At 52.9% G+C, this 17,018-nt stretch overlaps 1 protein-coding gene and 1 non-coding gene across 2 annotated transcripts; one reads left to right on the plus strand and one right to left on the minus strand.

Annotated features, from left to right (window-relative positions):
* Positions 1–5,105: 5,105 nt before the first annotated feature.
* LOC134476331 (uncharacterized) lies at positions 5,106–13,932 on the minus strand. Its single transcript, XM_063249764.1, has 5 exons — positions 13,921–13,932; positions 12,806–13,295; positions 12,379–12,655; positions 11,953–12,024; positions 5,106–10,194 (listed from the first exon to the last, which is right to left on the minus strand). The coding sequence occupies exons 1-5, from the start codon at positions 13,930–13,932 to the stop codon at positions 10,167–10,169; spliced, it is 879 nt and encodes a 292-aa protein (XP_063105834.1). The 3' UTR covers positions 5,106–10,166.
* Positions 13,933–15,004: 1,072 nt separating this feature from the next.
* Positions 15,005–15,191, plus strand: LOC111755968 (small Cajal body-specific RNA 16). Its single transcript, XR_002790499.1, has one exon. It is a non-coding gene; the product is annotated as a small Cajal body-specific RNA 16 (non-coding RNA).
* Positions 15,192–17,018: the final 1,827 nt, after the last annotated feature.

The following is a 17,018-nucleotide window of genomic DNA, read 5'->3' on the forward strand; positions in this document are numbered from 1 at the left end:
GTTGATGCTTGTAAATTTTTTAGGTAGATAGATGTGCTGCTAGTATTTAGAACCCTTTGAAAATGCCTGCTGCTCAGAGATGTCTTCCAGGTTTTTTGAGTCTGTTGTTTAGTTTATTGGGGATGAGAAGTTGCTGCCTTTTCTGGTTCTTTGACATTCATTCTTGGCATACCAGGAAGAACAAATCATTAGAACTGTTTAGAACAACTATGTCACCTCGGCTAAAGTAGTACAATTAGCAACAAGAGGATCAAACACAGTTTAGAGAATGAGAAACTGTGGCTATTAATTTGCTGTCTTTAACCATATGAGTGACCTTTGGGGCTGTATGACAAAATCTAAAATTGTATACAGTGACTATGACCTCGACATGGTTATTTTACCCTGAGGAGAGAGAATTTAAAGGCGGTTAAGGGAAAAATAGAGAAATAAAAGAAGAGGAAGATATTAGAAGCAAGGCTGGAGGACAAAAGATTATGCAAACTTTGGGAAACTGGTGAAGAAGACAGGAGGGAAAAAGAAAAGGAACAAATAAAAACAAGAACTTCTAAACAACAACAATAAGCAAACTAGAAACAATATAAAAACAAGAACAAACAATCAAGAAAAAAGAAAAGAAAAGAAGGGAAAAAAAAGTCCACTTCAGGGCGTGTCTCTGCTGTCACTGCTAAACAGAGTGGGCAGACAGAGCCCGGACCCGTGCTGATTGAGTACAGCAAACCAGCGGTAGGTTCATGGCGGGGCAGGGGATAATCCCAGCAAGCCCGCACCGATCAAGTTCAGGTTGATTTCTGGCTTGAGGCTGGGACCCAGTTTGTTCAGCCTGCAACGATCTGTGTACCTCCTGCCCGTTTGATCTCTGCTCTTTCTCAACTTCAACTTGGTTTGTCGACCTCCAGCCCATTTGAACTTGGTTCTGCCTCCCCATCACTGACAACTGCTATATGGAGCTGGCCTGCAGCTTCTCTGAGGTCCAAGTGTAGTTGGCCCTTCGCCAAGATGACAGCCAATCGCCCTCTCCTGGGGGTCTTCTGAACCTCAACAGCTCACCAGCCACTGCAGTCTGCTGCATCACCGCTCCACTCCACTCCATGCATCTGCAGGTTAAGCTAGCCCTCCCACCCAGTGAGTTAGGGTTGGGGGTCCCTGTTGGCTTCTCTCTCCTTACTCTCCCCATTGAGTACAATTGTTGCTTCATCCCCTTCCTGGGTGTCCGGGACCCACTTCCTTCCTTCTTGTCTTCCTAACATTCCTATATGCCAGCCTCTGGACATCAAATCTTGGAGAGACTGTTTCTTTGCTGTTTACCATTCCACCATCTTCTTGGAAGTCTGAGAATTTTTAAATAGGTGGACATCTACCTTTGAGTCGGACAACCAAACAATTTATTTGACAGATTTATTTAAGGCAAATTTCCTCTATCGGCAACACTCTGCCTCAGGTTGTGGTCCTCAAGCACAAGGCTCTGGGTTCTACTATCTTTAGGAGGAGTGTCAATTTCTTCAAAAATTTGGGGTGTTAGATGGGTGTGGTGGCACGTGTCTTCAGTCCTGGGTATTCTAGAGGCTGAGGCAGGAGGATTTCAAGTTCTAGTTCATCCTTTGCAACTAAGCAAAATCTTGTCCCAAAATAAAATTTAAAAGAAGAAAGAAAAGGGCTGGGATAGAGCTCAGTGGTGGAGCACTTACCTTGCATGCACGAGGCTCTGGGTTCCACTCCCAGTACTAAAAAAATAATAAAAAAGAATTTAGGGTCTCTCCTAGAGTTCTCTGATCCAATGTGCTTGGAGAGCTGAGCCTTGAGCACCACCATGGTGGGTGGTTGTGTGGCAAGACTGTGCAGATGGGTGGGGACAGATGAGTGGAAGGAAAGAGGGCTCTACTTACTGAAACCCAGCGCTGTGGGCCTGGCCTCCCTGCCCTCCCTAGGAGGAGCTTTGCTCCCATCAGCCCCCTGTGGGGTACGAATTCCACAGGAAGCTGTGATCTGTGCTCTGGGTGAAGGGGCCCCTCAGGACCTAGCCAGGTCTAAAATGCAAGCACCCCGCCTTCTAGAGCCCTTTGGCCTACCATACCTTTCCTTTGAGGGTAAGAACATGCTCAGAGAGTGCTCGGCCCTGGGCCACACCCCATGACATCCTTCTCCACTCCTCGTGAGCACCCCAGTGGTTCTCAGTGAACTGTGGGGTCCAGAGAAGACGAGGGAGCAGGACAAGGGGACAAAGACATAAGCAGGTCAGCCCCAATCTTGTGTCTTCCAGAAGGGTGTGGAGCATGAGCGTTGGGGTGAAGCTCAACCTTTATTTAAGGTGAGAAAGGAAATGAACTAACAGGAAGAGAAGAGAGAACATATGCCCTGCACACCGAGCAGACACTGCATGGGTAGGAAGAGCGTGGCCATGACACCCAGTGGCCGCCATCTTTTTTACGTGGGTGATCAGATCCGGGCAGGCAAGGTGCAGCGCAGGGCTCTGTGTATGTGCCTGGCCCTGTGCCTGCGCCTGGCCTTGACAACTAGGTCTCCTTGACTGACGGGGGAGGCCTGATTGTCTCGCTGTTGCACGACACCCTAATCTCCTACTACAACCGACAGAGTGAGGGGCAGGCATGTGCAAGGGGACAGCAAAGACTGCGACTATTTTACCCAGAGCTCACCACCACCCCCCTCCCCCCCGCACACACATACACACTTACTCTCTTACAGAGCAGAATGCGGAAGTCCAAACCCAGTATCCCAGGACCAAAGTCAGAGTATCAGCAGGGCGCCTCCTGCCTCAGCCTCCCTACTGCTGAAATTACAGGCATGTGCCACCATGCATAGATTTTTTTTGGTACCTGAATCAAACCCATGACTTTGCATTTGTCAGGCAGGCACTGTGCTACTGAGCTGTATCACAAGCCCCTCAACTTTTTTTTGAAAGAGGGGGTCTTGCTATGTAGCCCAGGTGGGCCTCAACCTCATGGCAATCCTCCTGCATCAGCCTCTCAAGTGTTGAGCCACCATGCCGGCTGCCTCCTGCCTTTGGCACTCACATTTCTTAGCTCTTGGCTCACCAGCATCGAACATCTTTGTTTCCTGGCCTCTGCTCCTACCCCTTACACTGGCCCTTGTGATTACAAGCAAGGCCGCCCGGGTAATCCAGCACACTCTGCCCATCTCTGAATCCTGGATCTTGCCTGGAAAATTGGATCTTCATGGATTCCAGGGATGAGAATGTGGGTGCATCTGGGGCAGGTGCACACCAAGCTCCAGGTGCCCAGAACCTTCAGGCCCAGGTCCCCAAGGTCACCTCCAGCCTTCCAGCCCCACCCTTGTCTGCGGTGCCTCTGCTGTCCCGGATACCCACGCAGCCCTTCTCTTGATGGCGATGCTGCTCCTAACCAGTGATTTCGGCCCCTTTGCCAGCTGGCCTGACCTTTCCCAGCTCACCCACTTTCTCAGGGAAGCAACTGTGGTATCAGAAGAGGCTGGAAGAATGGGTGGTCCCTTCCAGATCGTTCCTGTTGCTGCCGCAGGACGGGTCAGGCATGGATGGGCAGGGAGCCAGCCATGCGTCCAGCAGCCACAAGGGGCAAAGTTTCCTCTTTACTGGACACAAAGGTGACGATGCCATTGCATTATCTGCAGCCTTCTGTCTGCCACCTGGAATGTGGGACCTGACTGAGTCCAGGGAGCCAGCCAGGGCCAGGCGGCAGGCAGAGGGGACAAGGACATGCAGAGCTGCCAGCCTGCTCCCTCTAGGCCTCTCCTGTCCTGGCTGGTGTCTCTTGGGCACCCTGGCTGCCCTGTGGTGGCCCTCACGCCCTCTGCACATCCTGCAGTGGCACTGGCTCCCTCCTACTCCCTCCAGAGCCCGCAGCCCCACCGCCCCGATCCCAGCCCTCAACTGGTACAGTGCAGCCATGCAGGCCCACGCACATCTATGCCAAATCAAACAGGCCTTGACCTCGAGCCCAAGATCAGTGAGAACTTGGCTTCCTGGATAAGGTGGGCATCGTCCTTCTCCCCGGGCTGCTCCTCCCCGTTCCAAACTCATGGTCCTAGAGGGGCTGCTGTGCCATCCTGTAAGCCTGGCAGGGGCAGGGCTGCCAGGGAGTAGCTATATGCATGGAGAGAGACAGAGCTCACCAGCAAGGCATGGAGGACCCAGAATAAGACTTGCCTGCAGCTCAACAGCTGATCCCAGGGGTTCCTCCGGGGCATCTGTCCCCACAGGGATGCTCTGTGGGCCCCCGAATGTACCCTGGTATTTGACTTCTGGTCACGTGATGTTCTGGAGGTCAGCCAGCCCGTTGCAAGCTGCTTCTGGACCACGTGGGAGCCAGGGAGTGACCCTGAGCTTGTGGCCCCTCCTCTCCCAGGTTAGGGCTGCGTGTGGGTCTTGCAGGGCATCACCATCCCCAACCCCCAGACGGCATAACGTCACTGGGTGCGGTGCAGCATGGCTGTGTCACCAGCCTGTGTGGTGTCACCTCTGACCCTGCTGGCCCCAGGACTGCAGTTCCCAAGGCGGAGCTCTAGCCCGGCTCTGTGCGGCTGCCTAGGGATAGCCCCAGCGGGTATCTCTGTCGTCAGCCCCAGAACCCACCTGCTCCTCCTGGGTAACCATGGAGACCGCAGAGGGCAGGGAAGGACACGTGTGTTTAGTCTTCAAACGGAGCCATGGGCCGGCAGCTTCTCCCCAAAAGCAGCACTGCGGGTGTTATGGGGTGTTTGCTTGGCATTCCTGACGGGAGCTGGGGATGTGATGAGCCCGGGGACTGCGCAGAGGTCCTACCCGGCCGAGTCCTGCCCCCTCTGCTGCGGGCGACTGTGTGTCCAGCCTTTCCTTTTCTGGCAGGGGTCCTTGGAGTTGAACCCAGGGCCCTCACGCTTAGTGACATCTCTGGCCCCTTTGTATTCTCTATTTTGATACTCTGTTTCTCTTCGGAGCCAATAAATCTTTTGCGTTTTTGAGTCAAGGTTTCACTAAGTCACTAAGGCTGGTTTGAACTTGCCATCCTCCTGCCTCAGCTTCCCACAGTGCCAGGATTATAGGCATGTATTACCTCACTGGCTGCAGCCACGCCTTATGAAAGACACAGAGAGAAAGGCAAGCGGGGAGGGAGGGTTTCATTTTTCATCTTTATTAGTTTTTTGAGATACTGTCTCCCTATATGCTCTAGGCTGGCCTTGAACATGTGATTTTCCTGCCTCAGCCTCCAGATTGCTGGGACTACAGGCATGTGTCACCGATGCCTGCCATGAGAATTTTCTTGTTCCTTTTAATTCTAGAGCCTTTCTTTTATAAAATATTGGTTTTACTACCTCTGTACCTCAGTTTCCTCATCTGTAAAAGGGGATAATAACAGTATTTACTCCATAGGGCTCTTTTGAGGATTTAAGAAACATAGATCCCTTAGGAACTGTGTCTGGCGATTGGGTTTGGTGGTGCATGACCAGAGTCACAGCCCTCCAAAGGGTGAGGCAGGAGGACCACAAGGAGATTGAGAGCAGCCTGGACAACACAGGGAGACCTGTCTCTTAAAGAGGAAGAGGAGGGGGGGGGAGGAGGAGGAGGAGGAGGAGAAGCGCCACACCTGGAAATTAGAAGCAATAATCTGCATTAGTCATCACCATCATCACTGTGATAACGGTCAGCGCAGAAAGTGCCGGATAGAGCACTGAAATTACAAAATAGGGAGGTTTTAGGGCACAGTGAGGGTGCCCCCTAGGGGAATCCTTTAAGCCAGATGAGACACCCCAGTTTCTGTCTTTTATTCCTTTTTTTTTTTTTTTTTTTTTTTGTCTCTTTCCTTTTTATCGGTACTGGGATTGAACTCACGACTATCTGCTTGCAAGGCAGGTGCTTATGCCGCTGAGCTAAATCCCCAGCCCCTAGTTTCTGTCTTTTTTTCCTTCCTTTATTTTTTTTAGACAGGGTTTCGCTATGCAGTTGAGGCTGTCCTTAAACTCACAGGGCTCCTGCTGCCTCAGCCTACAGGGGTTACAGGGTGTGCACCACCATGCCAGACACCCAGATTCTTCTTTGTTGTTGTCACTTCTGCACCCCCCCCACCAGCGTCTACCCAGGCTCCTCTGTTCTGCTCACCGGGAGGACGGGAAAGCCTCCTCCAGCCTGCAGTTGTGCTGGCTCCAGCACAGACGCCTCCGGCGCTCCTGCTTCAGCCTCCCAGGGCCGTGACAGCCGAGCCCGCCTGCCTTGTGAGCAGCGCCGAAGCCTTCAGTGGCTCCCTTACAGCGGGCCAGCGTCCTCAGGGCACCTCCTGGCCGCAGCTCCACCAGCACCCTCTACAGCCTGCACCCTGGCAGGGCTCACTCCACTGAAACTGCTGCGCAGATGGCTCTGGATTCACGGGGTAAAAGGCAGGGAGTGCTGGGCCAGAGGGCGCCCCTGGATCCCGGGAAATCACAAGGATCCCCTGGCGGGGGATGAAACAATGAAGGATCCTGTGTGGCACCAGGACGGCAAGGCGGAGTCCAGCTGCTGTCTGCAGCTGCCTGCTGGGACTTTTGCAGGGCAGGAGAGCAGCAGAGGGGAAGAAGGGAACAACTGCTGTGCCAGGAGAGGACAGGCACCGTCCCGAAGGCCTGCGGGGGACCTCGCCCTACCCCACCTCCTCAGGACTCAGGGCCAGGCCTGTGATCCCAGCACACGGGACACTGAGGCAGGAGGAGCACCATGAATGGAGGGCTACATAGTGAGTTCAAGGCCAGCCTGAACTACAGAGCAACACCTTGTCTCAAAATCAAATCCAGGCTGAGCAGGGCCATCACAAATGGGCAAATGAAGCCAGTGCCCGTCTGCCCAGCAGAGGAGGTTAATCACACAGCCTTGTCCTGCCGCCCTCCTCCTCCAACCTGTTCCTCACAACAGCCCTTCCGCCGGCCTCCCAGGCTCCTCTGTCACCATGCTGACCACCACTTTTGAGGGGTAGGTGCCCCGCAGGAAGCGAACAGGTGAGGCACCTTATCAGGTTTTAAGGGAACAATATTGTCAAATAATAAATTTTATTTTTAAATGTCCACTGCAGGGGCTGGGGATTTAGCTCAGTGGCATAAGCGCCTGCCTTGCAAATGAGCGGTCATGAGTTTGATCCCTAGGACCTATTAAAAATATATATATATCCATTGCATATGGAAAAATCCACTTCTGTTACTCCAAATCCCACCCCCTTGGGGGCTTCCCAGTGTCCCCTTAGCTAAAGCAGAGCTGCAGCTGTGGGGGCAAAGCAGACAGCAGAGGTTTTGAGGCCTGACGGTGGTTCTGAGGCCCAGAGGGTCAAATCAATTTCCCTGTTTTTAGTTCCGGCTTATGGCTTATTTGACAATATTGTTCCCTCAGAACCCAAAAAGGCACCCCATCTACTTGCTTCCAGTCTTTTCTAGCTGCCAGCAACCACACACAAAATCTATTTTTATTATATTTTTTTAAATTTTTGAGTCAGGGTCTCATTATGTAACCCAGGCTGGCCTCGAACTCTCAGCAATCCTCCTGCCTCAGCCTCCCGAGTGCTGGAATTGAGGACATGAGCCACCACTCCGGATACAAAATCCCTTTTTAGATACAGTTCTCAGGCTGTCTCCAGTGTGTCCTTCTTTATGGCAGAGTAGTACTCCATTTCAAAGGCTTTTTGAAAATGATTTCTAAGTTTAGCCTACAGATGAACCAACCTTCACCTGAGCCTACCTTATTCTTCTAAGACCTTGTCTGGTAGCAACCACGTTCACAGCCTCTTTGCCCAGGCTGGAGCCCAGAGGACAGCAGCCTCTCACTCTGGGCAACAGCTTCATCAGGGGCTTAACCTGGCAGCGTGGAGCCATAAAACCAACATTTAGGCTGCTTGTAGCACCCTCTGACTTGGTGTGACCTCTGACTTGGTGTGACCTGTACTCATGGACACTTACTTACTTACTGTGTGGTTAGGGACAGCGTATGTCCCTCCTCACTCTCTAGGGGGAAGAAGAGAAGGGGTGACAGGCTGGGACCTCTGCTCCTTGCTGCTGTCCTGTGATAGTGGCTTCAAGGGGCACCAGACAGCGGTCCACGCGGCTGATGGAGGAAAGGGGAGATAAGGTTCCATCGGTACGTAAAGTTCAGGGCTGCTCTCGCACAAAGCCAGCTGGGGTGGTTGGCTGCTGTGGCAACTGCCGGGCTTCCAGAGCCCGAGACGCTCTCCTTCCCTGCCACAGACGGAATCCGGGGCCCTGACCACGTCTGACTCAGCACCTGAGGGTCACACGCCTGGACTTCCTGTCCTTAAGCAAACTCCATCCTTTCGCCCACACAGGTGCTGTTTCTGTGTGGTCTCTAAGGACAGCAGGTTCCGGCCCCGTCTGGGCAACTTAGCCACTTAGCAAGACCTGGGCTCAAAAGGCAAAACCTGTGGACAGTTCGCTCTCACTGCCGCACCCAAACTAGAAAGCCCAGGTGTTCTGTGACCTCCGAGCTGCCCACGCTCGGTCCCCACGCCCACTCAGATGTGTGTCTCCCAGTCTCGGCCAAGGTCCTGCCCAGGCTTCTCTGTCGCCTCCTGGTTGGTCCCTGAATGGACCCACAATCGTCCTGGGCATCCCGAGACTAACTGGCTTCCTGGTGCGGACAGAGCTATCTCCAAAGAGAGATGTAGCCACCGCCTCGCATCCTTGCAACGAGACTGTGATTTCTGAGCCCGAGGACGCAGAGCCAGGCTGGGGCTCTGCTCTCCTGCCTTGCAGGATAAAGTGCCAGGAGCACAAAGGACATTCTTTGCATAGCAGAGCCCTGAGCAGCAGGCGGCAGCCCCTTCTTCGCCCCTGGGAATCCTGCCATGGCTGAGCGGCTGAGCAGCTTTGCTCTGTGGGGACGCAGCGTGCGGCCTCACGGGTTCTCTGTGCCTGCTCCGAGTCTGCCTGCTCTGGCTTCGGAGACCTAATCCCTGGAGCTTGGTAACCAGGTGTTTGCATGGAGGCGGCCTAGCTTCAAGAGAGGCTCTTCCTGCAGGACAAGGCCTTTCTCAAAGACCACAGAAGGCCCCCACCTAACCATGGGGGCCACCTGGAGACAAAGAGAAGATAGAATGGGCCAGGGTGGACTACAGAATGAGACCCTGTCTCAAAAAACAGCAATAAACAAACAAATAAACAAACAGTACCCTAGGTAGGCACTGGGGTGCACACCTATACCCCAGCACTCAGGAGGCTGAGGCAGGAGGATGGCAAGTTGCAGTCCAGTCTGGGCAATTCAGCAACTCACTAGGACTTTCTCTCAAAATAAAAAATAATTCTAGAAAGGTATAGCTTTCTAGGTGTAGCTCAGTGCAAAAGCCCTGGGTTCAATCCCCAATGCTGACAAATAAATAACTACCACGGAGCCCCCAGGTGCTGCTCATTCAGATGGAGATGTCAGGCATCCTCAGCTCCTGCGTCCCCTTCCTCTGAGGCTGGAAGAGGGCAGATTTCAGCCGCCTCAGAACGCCCCTGGATGCCAGGCTGCAAGCTGAGCACAGGTGAGGGGTCATGGTGAGGGGGCAGGGCCTTAGTTCCTCAGTCCCCACTGCAGAGCAGGGGTCCACCTGTGCTGCCAGGACAGCAGCTCCCGGGCCGAGCCTTGCCCTGAGCGACTCCATCTTACAGAGTAGTGCTTGGCTCCTTTTGAGCTCAAAGGCTGAGGCAGAACGACTTGTGACTGGTCCCTGCCAACAGATGAGCGCCAGATGTTGGCCTGGCCAGACTCATCAACAAGAAGGGCCCCAGCTGCACCTCACAGTCACCATTGTGGGACAGCCAGGGGCACATAAATCCACTGTACTAATCACCAATTACCACCTGTATGCATATCGAGTTGCATGTCTGGGACCCCCAGATGGAAGTCCTCCCAGAGAAAACCAGGCCCGCAGGGCTGACACGCTGGGCCGCTCACCTGGACAGTGCAAAGGCACAGGCAGGATGCTGAGGCATGGCAGCCACACACACGACCTGTCACCTCATCAGACCACCTGGGGCACACTTTAAGGTCACAGCAGTGAACTCGAGCTCTGTCCCGGGCTCCCACCTGCTGACTGCCCTGCGGGCTGTCGTTGAAGGCCTCTTGAGCTCCTGGGAAGTTGGGGCAGTTCGGTCGGGCCAGTAGTTGTCTCCAGCCACCTGCAGGGACCTCGTACCTCTGGGGACTCCTGCTTCTGCTCTCAGCTCTGCGTCTTCAGATCCGGGTCCCTGGTCATTGCCGTAGCAATAGGTTATTGTGGGAGATCTGAGGGGCAGCTCGGGTGCTACTGGGAATTAAGATTGGGATGATAAAGGAACCCGAGCCCTGCAGCTCCCCTGCTGGCCAGTAAAACCTCGGTACTCAGATGCCGTGGATGCTGCTTGGGACTCCCCCGTTAGTGCATCAGCGGCTGCATCCACGGGCTGCTGCTCCCGCTGGACTCTGCCTTGGCTGGGCGTGGCTCGCTCTGGCGGGGGTGGGGGGTGGGGGGGAGATGGTGGTGGTGGCAGGTGTGGGACGCTGGGGGACGGAAGTGAGAGGAGAGCTGAGGTGTCCTGACAGGAGTGTGTGCGGGGGCAAGCCTGCTGGCTGCCCAGAGACCTGCGGGTTGGAAGAGAGGACAGGCACCCAGGCGAAAGCTCTCAATCCTTTGAGAGCAAAGGGCCGCCATGTGGGGGAGGGCACAGTTACGGAGGCCCAGGGCCTGACTGTGGAGGGCTCTGCGGACCATTGTGGGATTTCTGCTTCTCCTCTGAGCCCAAGGGGAAACTGAGGCATGGAGAGTCTGTCTTTGGTGAAAGAGAAGAGGAACCCAGGGCGGGGTGGAAGCAGGAGACCTGGCAGGCAGGGTGGGCTTCTGACGGCCGGAGCTTAGGGCTCAGAGGATGCACTGGTGAGAGGGGCTGGCATTGTGTGCCGGCTGCCGGGTCCTGCCAGGGCCTCGGCCCTCTCTGTCCCCAGCATGGCCTTTTCTGCTCATTCTGTGAGCGCACCCAACTCTCACCTGCCTCAGGAACTGGCCGATCGTGGCCACTCCTCACCCCGTGCCCTTTGCCCAGCTAAATCCATGTTACTCAGGCCATACTGTGGAAGCACTTTCTGAAGCCAGCCATGGTGATGCATTTTGGGAGGCTGAGGCAGGAGGATCAAAAGTTCAAAGCCAGCCTGGGCAACTTAGTGACATCCTAACTCAAAATAAAAAAGTAAAAGGGTCTGGGAACATATTCTCAGCACAAGACCCTGGGTTCAATCCCCAGTGCCACTGCCACACAAAGTACTTCCTAAGACCCCACCCTTGGGTCTCCCAGGCACGGGTCCCTGCTGCTGTTTGCCCAGGACTCCTTATAAGGAGATCTGCATAATCCTGCCTGTCACCTTACTGTCCCTCTCCACTGGGTCCCAGGAGAGAATAGAGGACTGGAGTCCCAGTCACTGCTCTTCCATGCGGATGTGGGTGAACTCGACCTCTCAGGGCTCAGCGCAGTCACCTACCAAGCCCAGTACCTGGCGCCGGTTCCCTAAATGTCAGCAGCACAGGAAGAAGACTGGCATCGACTCACCGATGTCCAGGCCCCACCCTGGCTAGCAGGCTGCTTGCACGGCTTGCACGAGGCGGGTTTGAAATTGCTCTTAGGGGCCAGGAGTTTAGCTCAGCAGCATAAGCGCCTGCCCAGCAAGCATGAGGTTGTGAGTGTGATCCCAGGTAACAAAAAAAAAAAAAAAAAAGAAATAAACTGCCTCCTGGCAGCTGTGAATTGAGGGAAGCTGAGAAAATACAGGGTTGGTTGTGCGTGGTTGTTTAGCAGCCAGCTCTCCCCCATCTTCCACCAAGGTGAGGCGGGGTCTCCTGATCCAGAGTCACAGAGAACTGGGGCCACTGTGTCATTCTACTGCTGCTGGGGACCCAGCTGCAGTAAAATTGTCCCTGCTGGTCACTCCTGGTGGATCTGCTCTGTCCAACTTACAAGGCTGTTTCTCCAGCTCACCTTGTGATTCTGTGGACTGCATATCTTTCTTCCAGAAAGTTACCTTTGCTCAGGAGTTGGCGCATCTGTTTTCTGTTGGGACAAGCAGAAGCTGTGACCTCCAACACTACCCCACCTCTACCTCTGCAGCAGGCAGGGTGTCCTTGGGCCACCCGGGAGTTGGGACCCTCTGGTGGAGGTGTGGCAGGGCTGACACCCACAGCACCATCTGGGTTTCTCTCCCTAGTGGTCCGCGGGGCAGGGAGGCTCCGAAAAAGTGAGGAGAGAAGCAAAGGACCTGGGTTGCCAATCCTGAGCCTCTCACGACTTCAGTGAAAACGCGTTACCACCTCCGCGAAATTGATGACTACCTCAGTGAAACCCGGGGCGTCCTCACCAGAGAGTAGAGGGGTGCGTTTCCTGGGTGACGGGTGTAGAAGCACTGACCTCTCCGATTGCCTGGGCAGAGGCCTGAGGCTGTCCTGTTCCCCGAGTTCCCAAAAAGGGGTGCAAGGAGTTGGGGGACAGAAGAGGCTGAGGGTCAGCAGGAGACAAAAGTGCAGGAGGCCAGGTGCGCCGGGCGCCCTTGGTGAATGCGGCGAGCGGGGGCCCCCGGTGGAGGTGGACGCTGGCGGCAGTGGATGTGACCGAGGGACACCACCTGGGAACAGCTTCGTGGACACCCGCAGAGAAAATGGTGCCCAAATCACAGGACTTCTTTTCCCTGCCAGCCGGAGGCGGAGGAGAAAGAGAAGGGGAAAGATTAGAATTTACTGTTTCCTGAATTCTTAAAAAAAAAAAAAAAAAAAAAAAAAAATCCTATGCTATGCAACATGGAAAACTGAGATTATGAAAAATAAGGATGTTCCCACACCTGATGGGCAGAGCGGTGAGGTGTGCACCCGGAAGCAGGGTCTCACCCAAGGAAACAACACAGGCTTCGAGGCGAGCGTGGAGAGGAGGCTGGCGGCCTCAGGCTTTGGCCAAGGGCCTTGGCTGCACGCGGGCCCCACGGTGGCACGCACCGCTCCAGCTTGGTAAAGCAGGACAGTACACTGCAGAGGCCCTGAGCGAGGCCAGCGTGTGCGGGGCTGACTCCCCACGGGGCCGCCGTGCCATGGCCAGGGCGAAGACAGGCTTCCCAGAAAGCCAGGGGCGCTGCGCTGCAGCTTTAAGGCCTGAGCTGGATGGCGGCAGAGGAGCGCGAATTCGCCGCAGGCGCTCAAGGAGGGCGGGGAGGACTCAGGCAGGAGTAGCGCGCCCCCTGGTGGACATGAGGAGAATGGCAGCTGGGTGGCGGGGATTTGGCCAGGCGCAGAGGGCCAGCGAGGGCCACCCTCGTGTAAATTCAGGAAGCAGAGCTGCTACAGTAATGACTGCCCCAGGGGGCCAGCACGGGGAGGAGTAACCAAGGACGACTGAGGAAGAAAGCGGACCTTCACCAGCACTGACTGTGCACTTAGAAGAGACACGTGGGAAAAAGCCATACATACACGGGCTATCAAAGTGCACACTTTTAAAATGTATTACGAGCCAGGTGACACGCACCTGGAATCTCGGCACTCGGGCGGCTGAGGCAGGAGGATCGTTGCGAGTTCGAGACCAATTTGGGCTACAAAGTGAGCTCAAGGCCAGCCTGAACTGTATAGTGAGACCCTGCCTCAAAAAAGACAAATAAATAAATTTAAAAATTTTAAAATGCATTATGGTAGAAGACGCATTGCCATTAACTCTCAAAATACTTGCCTTTGCTTGGCTTTAAACACGGCCCGTCTCTCTTGACATTTTCTGAGGCAGCTCTGGAACCCCTCATTCACGAGTATCTTTATGAGGCGTGATAAAAACTACAGTGAGGGGCCAGAGATACAGGGGTAAGTGCCCGCCTGGCAAGCACAGGGCCTGAGTTCAATTTCTGATATCGGAAAGAAACCCACAATGAATGCTGCCATCAGGTGCCTCCAACAGAAGGCGCGGTGGTAAAAACGTTACCTGGGCCCTCATGTCTCACTGGGCTGGCACCATGTCACTTCTGGCTCTTCATCAGCCAGAGTCACCAGGAGAGGTCAGTGTGTGGAGTGGATCAGGACTCCGAGGCAGCCATCAAAGTGCAGGTAGAGATACCTACAAAAGAGGAGACCCAGGCAGCTTCACAAAGAGGCAAGAGTAATGGGATGGGCGTGTTGAAGCGAGGGGAGGATTCTGAGGGGGATTCATGGCCTATATCCTTTTACTGTCATAGAAACTTTAAAATGTAAGCAACTGCTCTGTCCATCACATCACTGACGTTAAAAACGAGCAAAGGAGGGCCAGGGGTTTTGCTCAGCAGCACAAGCGCCTGCCTGGCAAGTGCAAGGTCCTGAGTTCGATCCCCAGTACCAAAAATAAAATAAACAAAATAAAAATTTAAAAATGTGCAAAGGGAAACCAAAGTCATGGCATGAAAATCAAAGCTGAGTCCAACTCAGGAAGAGTTCATGGGAAAAGCAGATGCTTTACCAGCACTAAGGAGGTGAGAGCCAGAGGTAAGCCGTGCACCGGACCCACAACCTAAAGACGATGCACATCAGGACAGTGGGAAAACAACTGCGGGAGGGAGGTGCCGGCAAACCGTGTTTCTGATAAGGAACATAGCTCGAATATATTTTTAAAAATCTCTCCCAATTCAGTAAAAAGAAAACTCAATTTTAAAATGGACAAAGGAGGCTGGGTGGTGCCTGGCTTAAATCTAACTCCTTGGAAGGCTGAGACAGGAGGCTCATAGGAGTTTGAGGCCGGCTTGGATGACATGGTGAGACCCTGTCTTGACTATAATAATATAATATAATATAATATAATATAATATAAGCCGGGTATACATTTGCCAGCCTGAGCTACAAATGAGTTTCAGACCAGTCAGGAACACAGTGAGATCTAAAAAAACAAAAAGGCAATGGATTTGAATAGACATTTCTCCAAAGGAGACAGGAGTGGCCAAGTGGTCAGTAATGAAAAATTCTCAGCATCATTAGCAAACCCACACCATAAGGAGACACCACTTCACACTCTTTTAGATGGCTAAAATTAAAAACAGATAATGGTCTGGGGAAAGGCTCCTGTGTGACTGACCCCGCCCTGTGGTGGGTGCAGCCTCGTACCAGGCAGCCCCACCCTAACCTAAAGTAAATTCCCAGCGGAAGTTTTCCCTGGGTTTTGAATTTGCAGTAACAGGTGTGAACATTCTAGCAGCAGTTTGATGATCATGTATGATACTGCAAACAGGAAAAAAAAAAAAACAACAGATAACCACAAGTATTAGACTGTGGATGAACTGAATGCTCTTATATTGTTAGGGAGATTATATATTTTTTATTTTTATTTATGTATTTTTTGAGACAAGATCTTACTACGCAATTCAGACTAGCCTTGAACTCACAGCAATCCTCCTGCCTCAGCCTCCCAAGTGCTGGGATTACAGGTGTGTGCTACCATGCCCAGCTAGTAATATTGCAAAGCAGTTACTTTGGAAAAATTTGCAGTTCCTAAATATGTTTTTTGGTAGTACTGGAGTTTGGACCCAGAGCCTTCGCACTGAACTATATTCCCAATGTTAGTTAGTTTTTATTTTGAGGCAGGATCTTGCTAAGGTACTAAGTTGCCCGAGTTGGGCTTAAACTTGTGATCCTCCTGCCTCAGCCTCCTGGAGTACTGGATCACAGGTGCTCCCATGCCTGGCACCTTGAAAACATTAACTACAAGGTGATTCTGTATTTAGTAACTTAGTTCGTACAGACAGATGCAAGAGCAATAAAAGGCATAGTCCACACAAAACCACAAGAGGCGCACTGTGGTATCAGTCATGACAACCAAAACCAGAAACCACCCCACTCTCGTCAGCTGGTGAACAGAAACAGACTGTGGCCTATCCATGCGATGCAATGTTATTTAGCCATAAAAAGAAAATTATATCCCTGTACATACTATGAACATGGATGAGCCTTAGAAACATGCCAAGCCAGGTGTGGTGGCACATGCCTATCATCCTGGGGAGGCGGAAGCAGGTTATAGATTCTAGGCCAGCCTGGGCACCTTAGTGAGACATTGTCTTAAAATAAGAAATAGGGGCTGGGGGTTTAGCTCAGCGGCATAAGCACCTGCCTTGCAAGCAGGCAGTCGTGAGTTCGATCCCCGGTACTGATAAAAAGGAAAAAGACAATAAATAAATAAATAAGAAATAAAAAGGGCTGGGCATGCTTTCTTGGATGTTCTGTGGTGATCAGTTAATGTGGGCAGCTCGCCTGCTCCTTTAGTCGCTGTGGTGGATGAGAAGCTGGTGGTGAACTTAAACAGAAGCTGAACCAGCTCAGCATGGAGCTGAGCGTAGTCAGAAGAGCTTGGGACCTCGCTGTCACTGAGGTCTTTTGAGGGCAGCCCAGGTCCTTATTTTGAGTGCTGCTTCCCAACTCCAGTGCTGATGGCACAGCTCCTTCACCCCATTTGGCACAGACCTTCTGGCTTCCACCACTGACCTCTGGGCCTGCCCAGCACAGATCTGTGAAACAGATTTGAGTGAGTCCTTGTCGTGGGCTGTGGGCCTCCAGTTGGGGGGCATTGTCATGGGTGCTAGGTCATCAGCTGGACTTGTGCAGGACATTGCTGTGGGATCCAGGCCCTCAGCTGAATTCTCCAGCTCTTCAGTGTGTGGACAGATCTCCTGCACTTTCTTTGTATTTGACTCCTTGGGTGACCATTATAATAAATTATGTGTCCTGTATGTAACTTTTCCTTGCAACCCTGACCACAACAGTCACAAATGTGTACTGTGGTATACTGTGAGTGCCACCCACATGCCAGGGATTGTGTAAAACCCTCCTCACCAGGAGCGGGGGACCTGCTGCTTTACCCTGGCCGACCCCCAAAGTGGTGATGTAGCTACGAGGAGACTCAGGGGCAAAGAACATCAGGAAAGTCTAAAGAAATAGCACAGATGCCAGTCTTTGACCACAACTGAAAGATTTAGAAATAAGGAAAGCAGAAGCAAAAACCTCCTGTCACCAAGAAATTTCCAAGGTCTATCAAAAGCAACCAGTGTTCAAAGACAACACTGCAAT

The sequence above is a fragment of the Cavia porcellus genome, unplaced genomic scaffold (genome assembly GCF_034190915.1).
Source record: "Cavia porcellus strain 051 isolate PalLab524CR breed Dunkin Hartley unplaced genomic scaffold, mCavPor4.1 scaffold_6, whole genome shotgun sequence".
NCBI lineage: Eukaryota > Metazoa > Chordata > Mammalia > Rodentia > Caviidae > Cavia > Cavia porcellus.